The sequence below is a fragment of the Carcharhinus amblyrhynchos genome, chromosome 4 (genome assembly GCF_965287045.1).
Source record: "Carcharhinus amblyrhynchos chromosome 4, sCarAmb.v2.hapA, whole genome shotgun sequence".
Classification (NCBI taxonomy): domain Eukaryota; kingdom Metazoa; phylum Chordata; class Chondrichthyes; order Carcharhiniformes; family Carcharhinidae; genus Carcharhinus; species Carcharhinus amblyrhynchos.
In genome coordinates this window covers 45513776-45532514 of record NC_137327.1, presented here as the reverse complement: position 1 = coordinate 45532514, position 18739 = coordinate 45513776, and the positions used below count along the sequence as shown (strand labels likewise).

Below are 18739 nucleotides of genomic sequence, written 5' to 3'. Positions count from 1 at the left end.
TCTCAAGAAGCATATGTCTGAGATTCCCCCTTTGGTGAGTTGCTAGTCACGATAATTAATGTCATCAGCCAAACACCCTCTACCATCCTTCAAACAAGGAAGAAGAAGGCAATCTAAAGTGGAAAAAGACTTAGCTGGTCTGCATTCATGCCTTTAGACCAACCTGGCTGCAGGCCTGTGAGTTAAAGTAGAAGAAGAAAAGTTGAAGACTTGTACTCTTTTTATATTTTGCTGGGGATAGAAAATGTTTGTGCTTCATGACCATTGCCCATCTCAGTTGATCCATTGAAGTGAATTGGAGAACTTTGCCACCTGATTTTGTGTGTTATTGTTCACCAGTGACAGTGAAATGGAAATGGAACCAGAGCACTACACCAATGGAGTCTTGGAAAACACCTCCACTAGAATAATGAATGGCAACTATAAGCACGAAGAAATCCTGCAGACGGATGAGTCCAGCATGGGTAGGATGAGGCAGAGGGCAGGGGCATGCATGCTTTGAGAGCGAAAGAAGGTTGGATCTGTAGACAAATGTGTTTGGGAAAGGACAATGTGAGGAAAAATCTGTGGAAATTGGCCACTTGTACGAAGAATTAGCAAAGTGAGAATCTACACTCAACTACTTTTTTGTCATTTTTCTCCCACACCCACAGTCGTCCTTTTCCTAGCTTCAGTCCCTCCTAGAATCTAGCTGCAACTATGATGGCCTATTCTAAAGGTGGAATTGATCCTCTCATCCCAAGAATTGTGAACCCATCACCACCAAAATAAATACATAACTCTGAGACTTTTTAATCTTCCAGCTTTCGATCACAAGGCTGACTGCATCACCATTCCTAAAGCTGAGCAACCTTTTGTTCTGCCTGACATGCCCTATCCTCTGGATTTGCTGCTGCTTATTTAGCTCTTCATCATCCTTTACAACTGAAGGATACTATATGGTTTTGAATATGTACCCATGCTCCACTTATCCTCTGCAATAGGTAGTAATGTAAATTCCATAGTCATGAGATTCTTCTCAATCCAGGTGCTCAGATGTAAAATGATTAGTGTAAACATACCCTGATGGAATCAAAGTATAATAAAGTAATTTGGCTCATCATGCTTTGCTGGTTCTTTGGTAGAGCAATCCAATAAGCCCAATGCCAGATACCTTTTTCACTTCAGGTAACTATCCAGTTCACTTTTGGAGTGAACCTGCTTCCACCACACTTCTCTGGCAGTGCATTCCAAATTAGAACACACTACACTAAAGAAGAGTGTTCTTTATGTTACCTCTATTCTTCTGCCAGCTTCTTTAAGCCTATGTCCTCTGATTACTAATTCTTTGGCCACTGGTAACAGTTTAGTTTTATTTACTCTATCAAAACTGTTCAGAATTTTGCACCCCTCTGTTTCCCTTAAACCTTTTCTACACTGAGGAGAGCAACCTCAATATATTCAGTCTCTATGCGTGACTGAAGATACTTGCCCTCCTACTGTTCTAGTAAATCTTTTCCCCACCAACACTTAAGAGCCTTGCTATTCTTCCCAATGTGTAATATAACAATTAAGTATAATAGTAAAACAGAAGCCTAACTAGTTTTTTTATACACAGTTAGCATAATCTCCTTGCTTTTGTACTCTAAACTAAGGATTCCATTTATGTTCTTAATGACTTCTCAACTTGATCCATCACCTTCAAAGATTTGTGTGCGTACGCCCTTCGTCTCTCTCTGTTCTACATCATCTTTAAAATTGAATCATTTACTTTAGATTGCCTCTTTTAATTTTTTGTACCAAATCATAACACTTCACACATGCATATCACATGGTATTAAGCAGACTGTGCAGCACAAGAATAGGTGATTCAACCCAACAGCTTCATGCCAATGTTTATAATCCATACAAATTTTTATATAAACCCATCTATATGTCCTTCAGCTCCTCTCTTCCAAAAGTACTTACGCAGCTTTTCCAAAAATTAACTTGTACTAGTCATCTCAATCACTCTTTGTTGCAGGGACTTCATCATCCTAATCACTCTCTGGCTAAATATATTTCTCCTAAATTCTCTTATTAGCAACCAACTTGTATTTATGGCCAGTAGTTCCGACCTCCTCTGCAAAGGAAGCATCATACGTACATCTACCCTATCAAACTCTTTTATAATCTTAAAGACTTCTGTTCTGCTGCAAGGCTGCTCCCAGGATGCTCTAATCAACATTTTATGCAAGTTGACGTAACTACTTTGCTTTTTAATATTGTAGAAATTGATTCCATTGCTTTGTTTGCTTTTTTTATGGCCATACTAACCTGAATCACTATGTTTACAGCCACGTTAAAATTCATCTGCTGTATGGTCTTTTTCACTAGTCTGTTCTGCTGAAATATGTTGCTATCCTCCTCATTGTTTACTTACGATCCAAGTTTCACATTATCTGTGAATTTTGAAATTCTACTCTTATGTTCGCATCATTAATGTACAGGTACGATGTCCAAAATCCATCACTGTTTTGGACCATAACCCGCTCTGGATTTTGGATCAGTAAACAGACAAGGCACCATTTTTACCGGCAAAATGAGCCTCGTTTCCTGCAGAGTTTTTACGTCCAACTCCATGGATTCCAACTTCTCTGTGGCTGCCCAAAGCCAGGCAGTTGCTTCAGACACGATTCAACAGTCAATGTCTGCTGTGCTCTTGATTGCACAGAATGGGTTGGTCACAATACAGTTATTTTCTGTTTTTTCAATTCTCTCCACCAGACCAGGGGCTATTCGTGGGCAGTGTTCACTGAGTGTTTTCATATGCCATTGACTGCAAACAGATCTGACCACCTGTCTCAGAGTTGCAGCCAGATGACTGAAGAGTGCTTGGGGTTGCATGTTAAGGGTGAAGTTTCACAAATTTCCCTTACTTGCCTGGGGTCAGTTGACCAGTATAGTATGCCAATGTAGCTCTGCTGTTTCAAATGAGCAGTTTACAACATGAATCAGGTGCATAATACTGAAACAAGAGGCGTCAGGCACCCGTCATTGTGTTGTTATAGGGAAATTGTATATTGTAGTACTGCAACCTCACACACAGGATAGCCACTCGTTATCGTTTTCAAACAGCTAGACTTTGGGCATCATACCTGTATTTCAAATAGAGTAGCAGTCCTAATACTAACCGCTAAGGAGCAGTGCGGTATTATTCGTTCCAGTCTATGAAATAGCCATTAACTCGCTGCTAATCTTTACTACTTGTCCCATAGCCAGTTTTTTTAATCCACTCTGGCACTTCCCTATAAATCCCCATTGGCTTTAATCTTGCAAATATGTCTATTATGTGATATTTTTATTTTTTGAAAATCCAAATACAACAGCATTAAGCCCAAGTGTTGAAGCTTAGTGCCTAGTGCTGAAGCAAAGGACTGATTCAATCGAACAATACTTACCTTTAACAAGTATGTGTTGATTTTCATTTATTAGACCATACCTTTCCAATTGTCAATTAATTTTGTCTCTGAAGTTTCCCCACCAGCAACGTTAGACTGACTGTTCCTCTTAAACAGTTCTTTAGCACCTCTCCCATATGTAAGGAAGGTTATGACAAACTTTAATTCCCTTAGTAACTTTGAATGCATTCCACCTGGACCAGGTGATTTTTCTACTTTGAGTGCTGCCAACCTTTTTAAATGCTCTTTTTTCCTATCTGTTTTTTCCCTTTGCAAATATTGTTACTGCACCCTTCACTGCAACATTGGCAATATCCTTTTCTGTGTATTGAATACAGATTCAAAGAACTCATTTAATTCTCCAGACATACCCCCGCTTCTAGATAAAGACCCTTTTAGATCAGTTTGCAGTGGGTTCAATTTTTCTTTATTATGGAGCAAATATTTCAGTTTATCTCTTGGTGTCAACAAAGAACAGGCTTTCATCTGTCTTTTCAGATACCGTCAATCGTCCATTCCCGCAGCCACACATCTTCTAGAGACTCCTCCACTAGTAATGTTGCTGTGTTAGCTTCCTTTGCCCTGCCTTTTGCTCGTTGTATTTTTATTCTTGCTGGAGATGTGGACATCACTTACTAGGCCAGTATTTTTATTTACGATCCTAAATTGTTATATTTGTCATAAGCCTCCCTTTTCTGTTTCTTTTAATTGTATCTTTGGACATCCAGGGAACTTTTCACTGTCCTTCCTTTCTCCCTTTTGGGAATGTGTCTTCCCTGTACCCAAAGCATCTCCTCTTTTTGAATGCCTCTCTTTGTTGAATTAGTGCTTTGCCTCCTGATTTTTGATTCTAACCCACTCGGTCAGATCTCTTCAACTCGTTGGTTTTAGCCACCCTCTAGTTAAGAGTTTTCACACTTAATTACGTCCCATCCTAGCTCCTAACAAAGTCATAAATTATATCCTATATGACTGTGATCATGGTAAACTATCCACTTCTCATCATCTTCAGTCTATCCTTTGACAGAGTTAACCCCACACATCATTCTCTACAATACGTCCACCGTGTTATCCAGATGGGTGGAACTGCCTTCATCTGGTTTCTTATCCATCCAGTCTTCAACCATACAGAAACTTGTGCTCGTCCTAATCTCTGCTGTCCATATCCTAATTTGCACCATGCCCGCTGCTCCTGGCCTACATTTGCTCTTCACTTGGTAATGCTCAATTTTTAAATTCTCATTTTTGTTTTCACATCTCTCCATGGACTAGCTCTTTCCCTGTTCTGGAATTTTTTTCAGCTCTACAAGCCTTTAAAACCACTGCACTTCTCCACTTCTGACCTCTAGTGCATCTCAATTTTTTATCATCCCACCATTGGTGGCCAGGTCTTCAGCTAAATTTCCTCTCTAAACCTCTGTACCTCTCCACCTTTTAAGATTAAGCTTCTAATTTGCCTCTTTGCCCTTGGTCATTTTGTCCTAATAACTCCTTATGTAGCTCAGTGTCAAATTTTGTTTTCTGATAGTTTTGCGAAAGTGCTGTGGACATTTTACTGTATCAATAAAGTTACGTATATGAGAATTTCTGTAATGATTCCAATCCTGATGATGTCTAGAATTAGAGAATCCCTACAATGCAGAAGGATCCATCAAGTCTGCACTGACTCTTCCAACAGAGCATTTTACCCAGGTCCATCCTCCTACCTTATCCCTGTAACGCTATGTATTTATCCCACTAATCCCCAAAACATACACTAAGGAGCAATTTAGCAACGTTAGTCCACCTAACCCCTGCACATTTTTGGACTGTGGGAGGAAACCAGAGCACCTGGAGGAAACCCACAGAGATATAGGGTAAATGTGCAAACAATCTCACAAAACTGGAATTGAACCCGGATCCTTGGTGCTGTGGTGAGGCAACAGTACTAATCACTGTGCCACCATGCTGTCGTTTCTTAATATAATCAGTTTGGTTTACTAGATCTGTGAATTATCCCGTGACCAATCATTTTTTTTCATTGTAGTAACGTATCTTCTCATCAGCAGTGATGAAGCAGATAAATCCTCATTATTACGAAAGGCCATTATAAAGCATTAAGCAAAGTTCAAATTATGCCAAGACCAACAGCCTGTGTTCTTGAATAACGTTGTCCCTCAAATTTCTTCTGATGAACTAATGTACTGATTTTAATGCAGTTTACCACAATGATAGTTATTATACTCAATTTTTTTATCATCCCCATTTCCCAAACATTCTCCTGTTCATCCCAACCACTTCACTGTGAGAATTAAGTCCAGCATGATTTCCTTTCTTGAGTTGAAAAACACTGATCAAGAAAATTGTCTTTTATACAATTCTGGACGACTTCTCCTCCTGGATTCCTCTCCCTAATTCCAAACACTGTTAGTATCCCAGGTTAAGGATAATTGAAGATCCCCATTCTCAATAATTGCAACTCTGCATCTTTGTAACTTGCTTCTTTATCACCTTCCCATTATTTGGTGACGTATAGGATACATCTGTTAGCATAATGCCCTATCGTCCCTCAGTTCTATCTAAATAAACTCTTGTCTTTGGCCCCTCAAACGCAATGAAGGTGGCTAACCTTGAGCCACCAGGTTGGAACTTCCTACCAATGTCTACAGCATTTTACGTGACTTGCCCATTCCACTGTCAGGGAACTCTGCCGCAGGGGAGTCACCTTAGACCAGAAGAACCCACCAGTGGGAAGGGACAGAAAGTCCTGCACTTAGTTTTTTATCTTGCATTACCACTTTCAAACTGAATGCTAAATTCTACATTGGTATGACCACTGTTTCCATCAAACCCCTGCAGTGCAGAAGAAGGCCATTTGGCCCACCAGGTCTGCACCATCTTGTAGAAAGAACATCTTACCCAGACCTATTGTTGTAATGCCACACATTTACCATGGCTAATCACATAACTTTTACATCTTTAGATTGTGGAGGAAACCGGAGCACCCAGAGGAAAGCCATGCAGATGCTGAAAGAACATGCAAACTCCATGCAGGTGACTGGCCAGAATCAAACCCAGGCTCCTGACGCTGTGAGGCAGCAGTGCTAACCTCTGTGCCATCTACTACATTACTTGAAGCATTCATGGTATTATCCTAAGGGATATTTTACTCTGAGGTTGTTTAGTAAAACTGCCTCATTGCACATTACCTGATCCAAGGTGGCCTGACTGGCACGGTAGCACAATGGTTAGCACTGCTGCTTGCTGCTTCACAGCTCCAGAGTCCTGAGTTCAATTCCCGGCTTGGGTCACTGTCTGTGTGGAGTTTGCACATTCTCCTCGTGTCTGTGTGGGTTTCCTCCGGGTACTCCGGTTTCCTCCCACAGTCCAAAGACGTGCGGATTAGGTTGATTGACGATGCTAAGAAATTGCCCTTTAGTATCTAGGGATGCGTAGGTTAGGGGGATTGTGGGTATGATATAGAACATAGAACATTACAGCGCAGAACAGGCCCTTCGGCCCACGATGTTGCGCCGACCAGTTTTTTTAAAAAAAACACTGACCCACTAATCTAAACCAATCCCTTTTCGTCCATAAACCTATCCACAGATCTCTTAAACGCCCCCAAACTAGGCGCATTTACAACTGCAGCAGGCAGGGATGTAGGGGTAGGGCCTAGGTGGGATTGTGTTTGGTGCAGACTCAATGGGCCAAAGGGTCTCTTTCTGCACTGTAGGGTTCTATGACTGCTATGATTTGTGACCCCTGCTTTGATCCACAACATATCATTCTAGGAAACTGTTCTGCATGCTTCTTCCTTGTGGCTACCTCTGCCAATTTGATTGCCAAATCCACATGAAGATCAAAGTCACCTATGATTAACATACTGCCCTTTTCACATGCCGTCTTCATTTCCTGATTTATTCTCCATCCTATATTACAGCTACTGTTAGGGGGGCATATAGACTACTCCCATCAATGTCGTCTTGTTATTTATTTCTTCCACCCATATGGATTCTATATCTTCCGATCCAAGATCATTTCTTGCCATTGTATTTATTCCACCTTGTACTAACAAAGCTACCCAACCACACTTTCCTTCCGACCTGTCCTTGTGAAAAGTCACATATCCCTGGATATTTATTTTCCAGCTTTGATCTCCTTGTAACCACATCTCTGTAATGGCTACAAGATCATTCACAATCTCAATATATGCCATTTATTCATTTATATTGTATCAGATACTTTGTGCATTTAAGTAAAGAGCCATTAATTTTATTTTTTTTCTCTTTTTGGCCTTATTTGCTGCTTTCTAAAAAAAAAATTAGTACATTCTGCCCTTCCTTTTATGCTCTATGTCTCACACCTAAAAAGTTACCTTGCAATACTGTCATATTCTTTTTCTTAGTAAACCTACATGTCCCTCTCCAGAACCATCTCCCAGTGTTCTATTTAGATTAAAGTCTTCTCTGCCTAGTTATGCAGTTGGCAAGAACACTCTCCAGCAAAGTTCAGATGTAGGATGTCCCAACAGACCTCACTTCTCTAGTACTGACGCAAGTGCCCCACGAACCGAAACCCACTTCCCTTTGAGCACAAATATAAAATTGCTTTCTCTTTTCAGGGTCAGAGATTTTTCAGCAATAATTACGAATTTGGTGCACCATTTAGAAACCCAATTGCATCTTGGTCAACAAGATGAAACTTTATCAGGTGTTTTTGCAGTGAGTTTAATAATATAAAAGGGCAAATTCTTGTTAGCGCAGGGCTTACCGACCGACTTGTTAGCGCAGGGCTTACCGACCGACTTGTTAGCGCAGGGTTTACTCACAGTAATTACTGTTGACACCTCAATAGCACATCCTCCAGAGAAACACTGAATCACTGACAGCAGTTTGTGGATTTCAGCCTTTAACTGCATATAAGCTGAAATTAGAATCTACAGTCAGCTTCAGAGGGGCAATGACGGTGAATACTGAGATTTTTGCAGTTATTACTATGACCAAATCCGGGCCATCGCTTTATCCTGTCCCTGATTGATTACGTCACATTCATTCATCTGCCCCCTGAATCCCACCCATCCACCACTAATTCCAACTATTCTATCCTTGTGTAATTTATATTAATTGTCATTATTTTCTGAGGTTGTTGCTTTCTCCTGTGGCACCTCCAGTGATAAATAATGAGACATATTCCTATGATTGTTCACCAATGTCAGCCAAAAGCCCTTGGAAGTATGGACTGCCCATCTCACTCTGAGATGCATTTTCTGCTTCTGCCTCATCTTTTTCTCTTTCAGTAGTATTCCAACTTGAATCAAGCCAATTTCAGCAGCTGGTATCCAGCTTTTCACTGCTTTCAATGGCGCTCAAGTTTACAAAATGCTACATGAGCATTTTCAATTTTTGTCAATTTAGTTGTTACCTTTGATAGCACTAAAAGCCCACTCTACAATAAGTGCAGCAGTGAGTAATGAATTTAAATTTCAGAACAAATTTAATTTTCCCTGTAGCCTGTCACTTGTGCCATGCCCTTTCATCTCTTTTACTCACTCTTGCCTGCTTTAGGCATTTCACCTGCTTAAATTTTGCATCGAATCTGAAGACCAGATGATGGTTTCCTTCCAGTTCTGCACATATCTTTAAAAAAAAATCCCTCCCTTCGGCACCACCGACCACCTCCCCACCACCTCGCACCCCCCCCCCCCCCCCACACACACACACACACACACACACACACACACACAACCATACCCCCTCAATCTTTCAACCTTCTCCACAAATTTATTTTTTTGCTGCTCTTCTTAATTCCACATCTCCAGATTCACTAGCTAACTTGTATGTTAAATGCTTTCTCTTTCCCTTGCCTTCACTTTCCAGGCAGCAGTCTCATTTTTTTATATAGAAGCTCTACAGCTTCTAATTCATACACTTGCCCCCAAAAATGCAGCCTGAAGCCCATGTCCCTTTTCCCCACTTGACCGATAGCTACCACTAGAAAATATTTATCCACGTCCTACAGCTCCCTTCACTATCACCATTATCGTTAATGCTTAGCTGAAAACAAAAAAGATAAACCACTATAAATGAAGAGAAAAGTGAAGGGAAATAGAGAGTAAAACAAACAGCCGAAGGGGAGAGAGAAAAAGCAGAACAGAGAAAGACAAACTGAAGAGTGGAGATAGAAACCTCAAAGATCTTATTCCCCAATTTGCCATGACAAATGCTGCTAATACTAAGACTTACATGTGGAATGCATTTGCTATAAGCATTGCTATCACAGTGCAGCTAACCTCAGACTCTTAAGAACAATATACAGAGGTGTGTCTGTGTTGATATTTAACCACATCAATAACTTGACATTAATTTCTTTTAGTGTGATCTTTATGGTGTCCAACAATAAATATTTTGCAACTGATCCTTGGCTAAAGTATAGCAGTTGACTTGCATGAAGTTCCCATAGTTAGAAAAGAAATTTAAAATTTAGTTTGTGTCATCATGATGATGAGTCTTTATCAGTTTTTAAAATATTCTTCTGCATAATGCATTTCTCCGATTATAGAGCACAGCTGCCCTCAGCGTCAGCTCTGTGGTGGAAACCAAGCCGCAACAGAACGCATGATCCAATTTGGACGGGAGTTGCAAGCCTTGAGTGAACAACTTTGTCGTGAATATGGGAAGAATGCCACACACAAAAAAATGTTGCAGGTATTGCATGCACTATTTATTTTGCAAGCCCTAGCAGAAAGAGTTAACTTGAGGTGGCATGGCGGCACAGTGGTTAGCACTGCTACTTCACAGCACCAGGGACCCAGGTTCAATTCCGGCTTCAGGTCTCTGTGTGAAGTTTGCACATTCTCCCCATGTCTGCATGGGATTCCTCCAGGTGCTCCGGTTTCCTCCCACAGTCCAAAAATATACAGGTTGGATTGATTGGCTATGCTAAATTAACCCTAGTGTTAGGGGATTAGCAGGATAAATATGTGGGGTTACAGGAATAGGACCTGAGTGAGATTATAGTCGATGCAGGCTTCGTGGACCAAATGGCTTCCCTCTGCACCGTAGGGATTCTGTGATTCTATGGTTGAGCCCATTGGCAGCCCTCTTATAAGTGGCTTATGAAAGGTATCTATTTCCCCAACTGTCATAAAATATTCCAGTTCACTAACTGTACCATGTAAAATTGTTTGCACGCTACATCCTTTACTAGACAACATCACATTCAAAACAGAATGAAATTGCTAGTTTGTACCAATTATTCTGGAATAACCAACACAATCCTTCATCTGGCTGGCCTAGTGAGAAGTGATTCATCTGAAGGCCGATTGTGGCTGGGATTTAAATTTGTTCATAATTGGAAGTCATGCCAAATCTACCACTAGTGCTAATTGTCACCTGTCACCTTTGGCTGATTTGACTGTTTTAGCATGGCATTTAGAAAAGGGTTGTACTTAAATATTTTTAAAACTGTATTCACACAGGGCTCAAAAAGAAGCCTTGTGACAAAGGCGGTTAAAATAAGCATGAAAGATTTTTTTATCTGTAGTTGATAAACACTTCATACCTATTGCGTTGTGTTTTCTGTTCCTGGTGTTGTGGGGAAAAAATACCACTTCTGAGTCTGACTGGAGGGTCAGTAACACAGTTTATTTTTAACGAAGCCTCGTGGAGAGAAGGCACTAGCACCTCGCACTACTGGACAGCTACCTTCTCTCGATGAAACAATAGAAGCAGTCCACCTTTATACCCTTTACACAATAAGTGGACCGGACACGATTATCACATCGTTATAGTCAAATGGGTACAACATTTCTTAGCTCATTATTATGGACAGCAACAGCCATTATCGTTTCAATATCACATTGTTCCAGGAATGGGTACATTTCCCCTTATCAATGACTTAATTTTTTCTAATCTTGTAGTACATGGTTCCTTTGTGTTTCTCTTAATCTCCCTATCAGACCCCCATTATCCCAGGACTATCTTTATCTCTTTTAAGGTGCCTGGCTTCCTGAAGCGTTTGTTCCCTGTTTTAATTCAATTAACTGTCTGTCCTGTGGTTTAGATTTTAAGTGATTGTCTGTGCTTGAAAGTCAGTGTCTGTGCTGCAAGTCAGTGCAGGTTTAATGCCTTTTAACCCCTTATGTGCCAGACAGCTATTTTTATGCCAGATACCCATCTTTGTTTTTTTTCCGCCTTCACTGGGCACTAGGTAGGGTTTGTTTTTAGTTGTGAGTAATGGGCGATAAGAGTAGGGACAGAAATGCTTATGGGTAATGGTGAGACGTATGACCAGTCATTGTCAAACTTGGAAGATTAGAATACAGGACACTTTTTTGCTGAAATTAAGCAAGATAAGTCACTACAGTGGAGAAGTTTAAATGTTCATATCTTTGTACAGAAAATAAAATAATAATATTTTCTAGGTTTTTAATTTTTAAACTTGTAAACTTTGCTTTGAAACACCAATATTTAAAGCATTTAAACTTTTTCCCCCAGATCCTCTCAGAAATATACTGTACTGCTATTTTTGATTTTTATCCAGACAAATCATGTTCTGTGCTTATACATCAGAACATTGTGACACAAAGGGATGTTGAAAGAGTATTGTTCACTTCGCTGACATCTTGATTGCTATGTGTAGCAATGTGGCAATAAAAAGCCAGAATGTTCCGACAGGCTGTGATCCAGCCGCCCCCCAGCTTAAGAACAACATTGGAAGAGGTCTTAGAGAAGACTTTTTTAAAGATGAAGGCAATATTTATATTTGAGAAAGAAGATACAGAAATAAAGTTGGAAGCAAAGAAACTTGAAGGGGTGATAAAGCTTGTTTTTAATGTTTTGGCACAACTTTTATTTTTCTTCTCCAGGATGCTTTTAGCCTGCTAGCATACTCGGATCCTTGGAGCTGTCCAGTTGGCCAGCAGCTTGACCCGATCCAGAGGGAACCAATCTGTGCTGCCCTTAATAGTGCTATTTTAGGTAAGCAGCAAAATAAAAAGAGCATGAATGTCTTGAGCAGCTTTGAGTCCGTTTACATAGTAATTGAGATAGAAATTGGACCTCATTTTGTCGGTTTTACAAAGCCCAGTTTTGGGCCTCAGTGTCCCACAACCAAAGGAGGAGTGAAAGACTTTCCAACCTGATTTAGTCAGGCTGCTTCTTGGGCTACAGGGCTGGCTGCATGTAACAGATATGACTGTGCTTACATATGCAAATGGGGGGGCTAACCATGCGTGTTAGTACTCCTCTGTCCTGAGAAATTGAGTGACAAAGGAAGCTAGTCTGCACTGCTTGCAGTTCTTTGCTTTCTCCAATGGGCACCAACAAAGAAAGAGCTTTGCTTTTGAGAAAAGTGTAAAATTCATTCCTGTGGAACACAATGTGTTTTCCCAAATCCATATTTCCAATCAGCCCAGCCAATATATCGCTCCACCCAGTCTGACTCCTTCAGGCCTCATCACAATGAAATGTGATCAGATCATTTATTTTGATTATTGATTGAAGAATAAGTGTTGGTCAAGGCCTGGGAGACTTCTGCTCTTCAAAGTGTCCGTTTGACAGGGCGTAGGGGACCTTGGATTAATATCTCATCCAAAAGACCATATCTGAAAGTGTAGCAGCACTCCCTCAGAGGGAAGTTGTTGAGCATTTTTTCTGGTACATGCCAGCTAGTCTTCAAAATAACCAGATTAAAATGGGTTAGCAACCAAAATTAATATTGCATCATCACCAAGTGATATCAGACCTAACTTGGTCTTGGAAAGTGTCACATTTTTGCATCAGCTGCTGGTTTCCTGCTGTTTCGTAGTATCAACTCCTCTGTTAAGTCACACACTAACAATAAGCTAATGAAACAACACTCGACAATAAGGAAAAAACTTCCTAAGGCAGGATTCGGTTGAAGCTAAAATCAGTTGCTCTAATATATGTAGCTTATTCTCAGTCTAGTTGTTGTATGGAACACACGGTAAAATCTGAAATAATCTTATCACCTGTTATGAGTACTCCTTTTGGGAGGAGAAATGAGTGAGTTAAAATACAATGGGTGCAATTCTGCCATCCCACTGTGCTAATTTTTTAGCGCAGCGGGCCAGGAGAATCGTGTGTCGGCCAATTTGTGGGATTCCCGTGAATATTCACTCCATATTTGCATCTCCCAGGCCCGGATTTCTGGTGGCGGCGGCATCTGTGTGGCACTGAAATATGGCTGAGATGCAGAGCTAGCATTTAAATAGTATTGTGCATACTATTTAAATGCTATTAGCGGGTCCGGGACCGAATTCTCCAGAACCGCTATCACCTACCACTTCGCCAGATTGTTTCACTTCAGTGGGGATTACAGTGGCTTCCCGTTTTCAGGGAACTATCAGGGCAACCCCACTGGAGTGAAGGGGGGAGACAGTCAGGGCCCCCCAGAGGGTTGGGCGGCAGGGGGTTAGTGCCCCAAAGTTTGGGCACCCTGACAGTGCCAGCCTGTGCTGCCTGGCACTACCCATCAGGCATGGAGCAGTGCCAAGGGGGCAGGGCCTGCTGGGGCAGGGCCTGCTGGAGCAGGGCCTTGTGGAGGGGGGTCCAAACACTGCTATGCATAGGGATCGATGGGGGCTGGAGAAGGCTAGCGATCAGTGGGGGGGTTCAGGGTTGGGCCTATGAATGGATGGGGAGGGCTTCAATCGTGCCGTGGGCGGCTTGCGGGGCCAGCTCTTGGGGGGGGTGGGTCCCGGGCTGGCCAGCAAACAAGAGGATGACATTTCGGGGTCATTGCACTTGTGCAGAGGCCCACTGATTTCAGTGCCTCCAGCGTGAATAGGCTCCGCCCCCTGAAATCTAATGATATTCACACTGGTGGCCTCTGCATTGCAGAGTGTGTGGGAGATTGTTATCTCAGCTTCTACTGGAAAAATTACTCCAGTTTTCCTGTGAATTCGACACTTTCAAATTTTTTTGGCAGAATCGCCCCAATATCTTTGAAGAGTAATGAAATTGGCAGTCTATAGAGCTTGTTGGACTGTGGTGCTGCAATGGTACATCTTATCTTGTTTACTCTCTCTCATACACAGAATCTCAGAATCTGCCAAAGCAGCCACCATTGATGCTTGCACTGGGCCAAGCCTCCGAATGCCTCCGGTTGATGGCACGTGCAGGGATTGGATCCTGTTCATTTGCCAGAGTGGACGACTATTTGCACTAGCTGCTGTGGCAGTGGAAAGACCTCAGATACTGCCCCTTCACCTCCTGTTCAAGACCTACAACAGCCCCTCCCCTCTTCTTGAAGACCATCGCACTGCCCATCAGACGGGTGCTGACCAATCTCTTTTCTTGCCAGCATCCTTGTTACATTTTATCAGGTTACACGACTGAATGCATTGCATTTTGAAAGAGATCATGGGTGCAGTTGTGCACGGTACAAACATAGTATATTTCTCTTTGATTTCTTAGTCACTGAGCCACCAGTATTTAGCTCTGGAGGTTTTGTCCTGTGCTAGCCTCTGTTGTTTACTGGTTATCATTAGGGCTGTAACAAAACTCAACATTTTGAAGCTTTAAGCATTTATATTATTTAACAAGGCTCAAATAAAGCCTTTGGTTTGTAATAGCATTACCTGATGTTTTATTCTCCAGCATTAATCATACTGCTTCATGTCCAGTCCCCATTTCCTTTGGCAGAAAACCTATAGACACCCAAAGCTTTGGTAGGTACTATTGCCAAAGCTTTAAATGCCCCTCTCTTTCACCCCAATCCTTTGCCAAAAAATACAACTCATGGTTTGTTACAGCCCCAGTAATCAGCCACATTTGGTTTACATCTTTTATCTGTTCTACCTGTACTTGTGTGGAACAATGCTGCTCATTATCACCTTGCTGTTTGGTTTTGCTTTTCTGCCGGTCAGCCTCTAGTTGCATAGCCATAACTTCCACTAGTTTCTTATTGGAGGTCTTGCTTTAAAACCCATATTATGTTGGAATACGTAGGATGTGAGTTCGGAGCAGCCTCGTACTTTGAGCTCTTGCATTCAAATCACATTCTCAAACTGATGCCTCCATCAGGCCTTCCCACCAGTTCTTTAGGTCATTTGTTAGCAAGAAATAAAACAGTGTTGGGAGTAGGATGGCAATACTGATAGACAGGTGTAATTGGGATGCAAAGCTAGTAAACTTTCTAGGGGCTGAGGAAAGCACAGCTAAGGCTATTTAGGCAGTTGAAAGTATACATTTCTGCAGATTTACTATACAGCATCCTTCATGGAAGGATTTTCTTAATATGTTTTCTTATAATACAAATTAACCTCTGGGAAAATTAGTTGGCTAGTGACTTATTCTACTGTTACCTGATTATCACAGCACTGATTTCATGTTTCCAATTTACCACTACAATATCATTAATTGAGCAATCCATCTTGGTTTTTCACAAGCCACTAAAACTTCAAAAGCAACCAGTTAGCCATGTCTGTCTGATCAGTCCCATCTAAAAGTCACACAGAAGCAATCATAAGGTTATTACATCAACAGAGGGCTTAACTCCCCAGAAAACATCAGGATAACAGAATTCCGGAGATGAACCAAGAAATTTACTGTGCTGTAGATTCCTCCGGCTGTCTTGAGTGTCATAATTGGGAATCTAACTACTTAGAAGTCCACTATTTCTATAAGTCAGTAATTATCCAAAAGAAGAATGTTGCCAATTGGACAAGAAGTAATGATCATGAATCAAGCAAAATCTGAATAGTCATTCAAATTGATAGCCAGTAAAAACGGAATAGGAGCTGGACTATTTAACTTCCCAGTTGTGAACTGCATTGTGCAATTGTTCACTGAGCAGAGTGGGATTGAAGTGCTGGCGTTTAATAGTTCTTTTAAGAAAACAATAGACTATTACCTCCTCATAAGTTTCTTTTTATATTGGTGCTATTCTCATTCAGATCCAATGAGTCATTGAGTTAGCATTTGTTGTTAAATCCAGTTCCTTTCTCCCTGAATTAAATCAGATATAGTTTACAGCAAATTTCAGAAAGGAAATGAAAGACTGCATCGGTGCTCAATCGGACATGTACCTTGTGCACATTATAGTAGAATACTGCTCCAATAAGCATAAGGTTTTAATGCCCAAGGATCGCATGATCCAATGACAATTTACTTGCCTTCCTGCTGTTGATTTGCCTGAGTGCCTGTAATAGAACTTGGTGATCAGAGTGGAACAAGGGAGCCAAAATTACAAACTATGGTAGTTGCAGGAAGTAATGATGTTCCTAAACACAAGTTTAGTAAAAGGTGGAACCACTTTGGTAATACTTGAAAAGTGAAATATGAAGGAAAATGGAAAGCTTGTGCAAGACCACTAATGTCGGCAAGCAAAGCGAAACTCCATCTTAGGGTTCAGATAATGCAGTGCGCCCCCACTCCCACCATTTCCTAGAGTGTTTTTTGTCACATCATGGGCGAGAAAAGGTAGTTTTGTTTTAATTAAAATTTACCAAACCTCTGCAAAGAATGTAGTGGTGCAGTGTAGGGTAGGTTATTGATAAAAACACACTTCTACAGCTTCAGCATAGTTGTCACTTATAACCAATGTTTTGCTAATATTGAACTTCCTTTTTTTGGTTTTTTGGCCAAATTTCTTAAAATGTTACAGATCTACATTAGCATTACAAATCTGTTTTTTAAAAATTCCATGTTTACTTTTAATTCATTATTTCCCCCCATGATTCCCCTTCCATCCACTCCCAGCCGCTGTTGGGCACTGTTCTCTGCCAGAGCACAGCCAGGCAGCTTCCCCAGGTCTCTGCCTATTCCACATTAATCTGCCACAAGGGGGTATGCAGAACTGATCTGTTCTGAAGTGCAACATCAGTTCTGCTCAGCTGACTCTGAAACTTGTAAAGTATGGCAGGGAAGCATGACTATTCATTGCACTGTTCTCTGGTGCAGCATATGGGAAAAATCTGATATTTGTTTGGATGTTTACTGAGAATTTTAGTTATTGAATTTTGATCGGGTATTTCAACATTGCGTGATTGATTTTTTTAATGTACGTGTTAATATTTAAGCACTTGTGCAACCCATAATGTTCAAATAATAGACTGTTGTAAATGCAAGATCCCTGTTAACATATTGATGTTGCTAAGTTTCAGCTCGTTGAGAGATGGAAGAAACCAAGATGTTTCATGTCATCCAAATGCCAAGCTTACATAGGCAGATATGCACCCAAACTTAAACACAGTGAACACAAACCTGACTGTGGAACAATCCTGGCATCATCCAAAGTTTAAACCTCTGAAATTGGGCTAATGTGATCACTATAATTGTTTTCTCCTCAATTGGTTTTCCCCCAGTTGAGGCCCCCCACCCCCCCTCTGCTTCAAGAGGATGTAAACATGGATGTCTTCAGAGCTGCCTTGTGATTGCCTGACTGAAGATGTGACAGGGCCCATCAGTTTGCTCTTCCAAGCATAGCTAACAATTAGTGAAATTTGCCAATGAGTCTCCACTAAAGTAAGGCACATTTTTCCCAATGAAGCTAGGATTTGAACTTAAGGCAGTAAAATTCAGCTGAGGATATATGGAGGAAAACCTGTTGAGGATGTCAAAATATCAAAGGCTTCTGGAGTTGTATTTTCTGCATTACATGGGAATGGAAATTACCAGCTACTCCCTGACTGGGTCTGATTTCACCTGCTGAATGTCACTATATGTACTGATGTTTTAAAAGGATTTATGAAAATCTGTATCCATAGATAATTACTTGATCCCCTCCAAATGTATGGTAGAGCATAAAATATAGGATGGAGTATGATGCGGAAATGAATGAGGGAAATGGAGCAATAATTCACTGGGCTGCAAGAACCACATGATCTTTAGATTTTTAAAAGAAACAACATTCCTTTTTAGATTTTTTTAATGGAAATTATTAAAAACCATGTATGATTCCTATCAGCTGATTGATCTTGTACACACTGTTGAATACCCCAAGCAGTTTTCAGTAATAGTAGTGTCTGGCACATTGTACAGCGCAGTGTGGGAAACACCAGGTGGTTTCAGGTGTGATTTACATTTGGCATTTTTTTATTTTCAACAGAACAATTTGACTACATCAATGTTAATTTTAACCGATCTTTTTTGATAAGGTTCAGTGGGGCATTGGCACCCTCTTGAATTCATCTCTCATCGTTTTGAAGGTCCAGCTTTTTAAGATGCAAGACTTAGGTGTCCTGATCAGACTTGCCTTACAGTTAATGCCTTTTATTTGGATTTTCATGAGGCTAGTTAAGAGCAGTCTGTGAAATTGATCCACAATCTGAACTTTTTTTTTGAAACAAATGTATATTACACTGATAACTCTTC

General features: G+C 40.9%; 1 protein-coding gene across 3 annotated transcripts in view; it reads left to right on the top strand.

The window, feature by feature from the left end:
• Positions 1-18462, top strand: part of ranbp10 (RAN binding protein 10) — a 140429-nt gene extending 121967 nt beyond the window's left edge. For all 3 annotated transcript variants that reach the window (XM_080187071.1, XM_080187070.1, XM_080187072.1), the window contains 4 exons: positions 340-464; positions 9960-10105; positions 12268-12379; positions 14461-18462. In XM_080187071.1, coding sequence (XP_080043197.1) covers positions 340-464; positions 9960-10105; positions 12268-12379; positions 14461-14591 — 514 coding nt within the window. In that variant the 3' untranslated portion in view covers positions 14592-18462. The remainder of the gene's footprint in view (positions 1-339; positions 465-9959; positions 10106-12267; positions 12380-14460) is intronic.
• Positions 18463-18739: the final 277 nt, after the last annotated feature.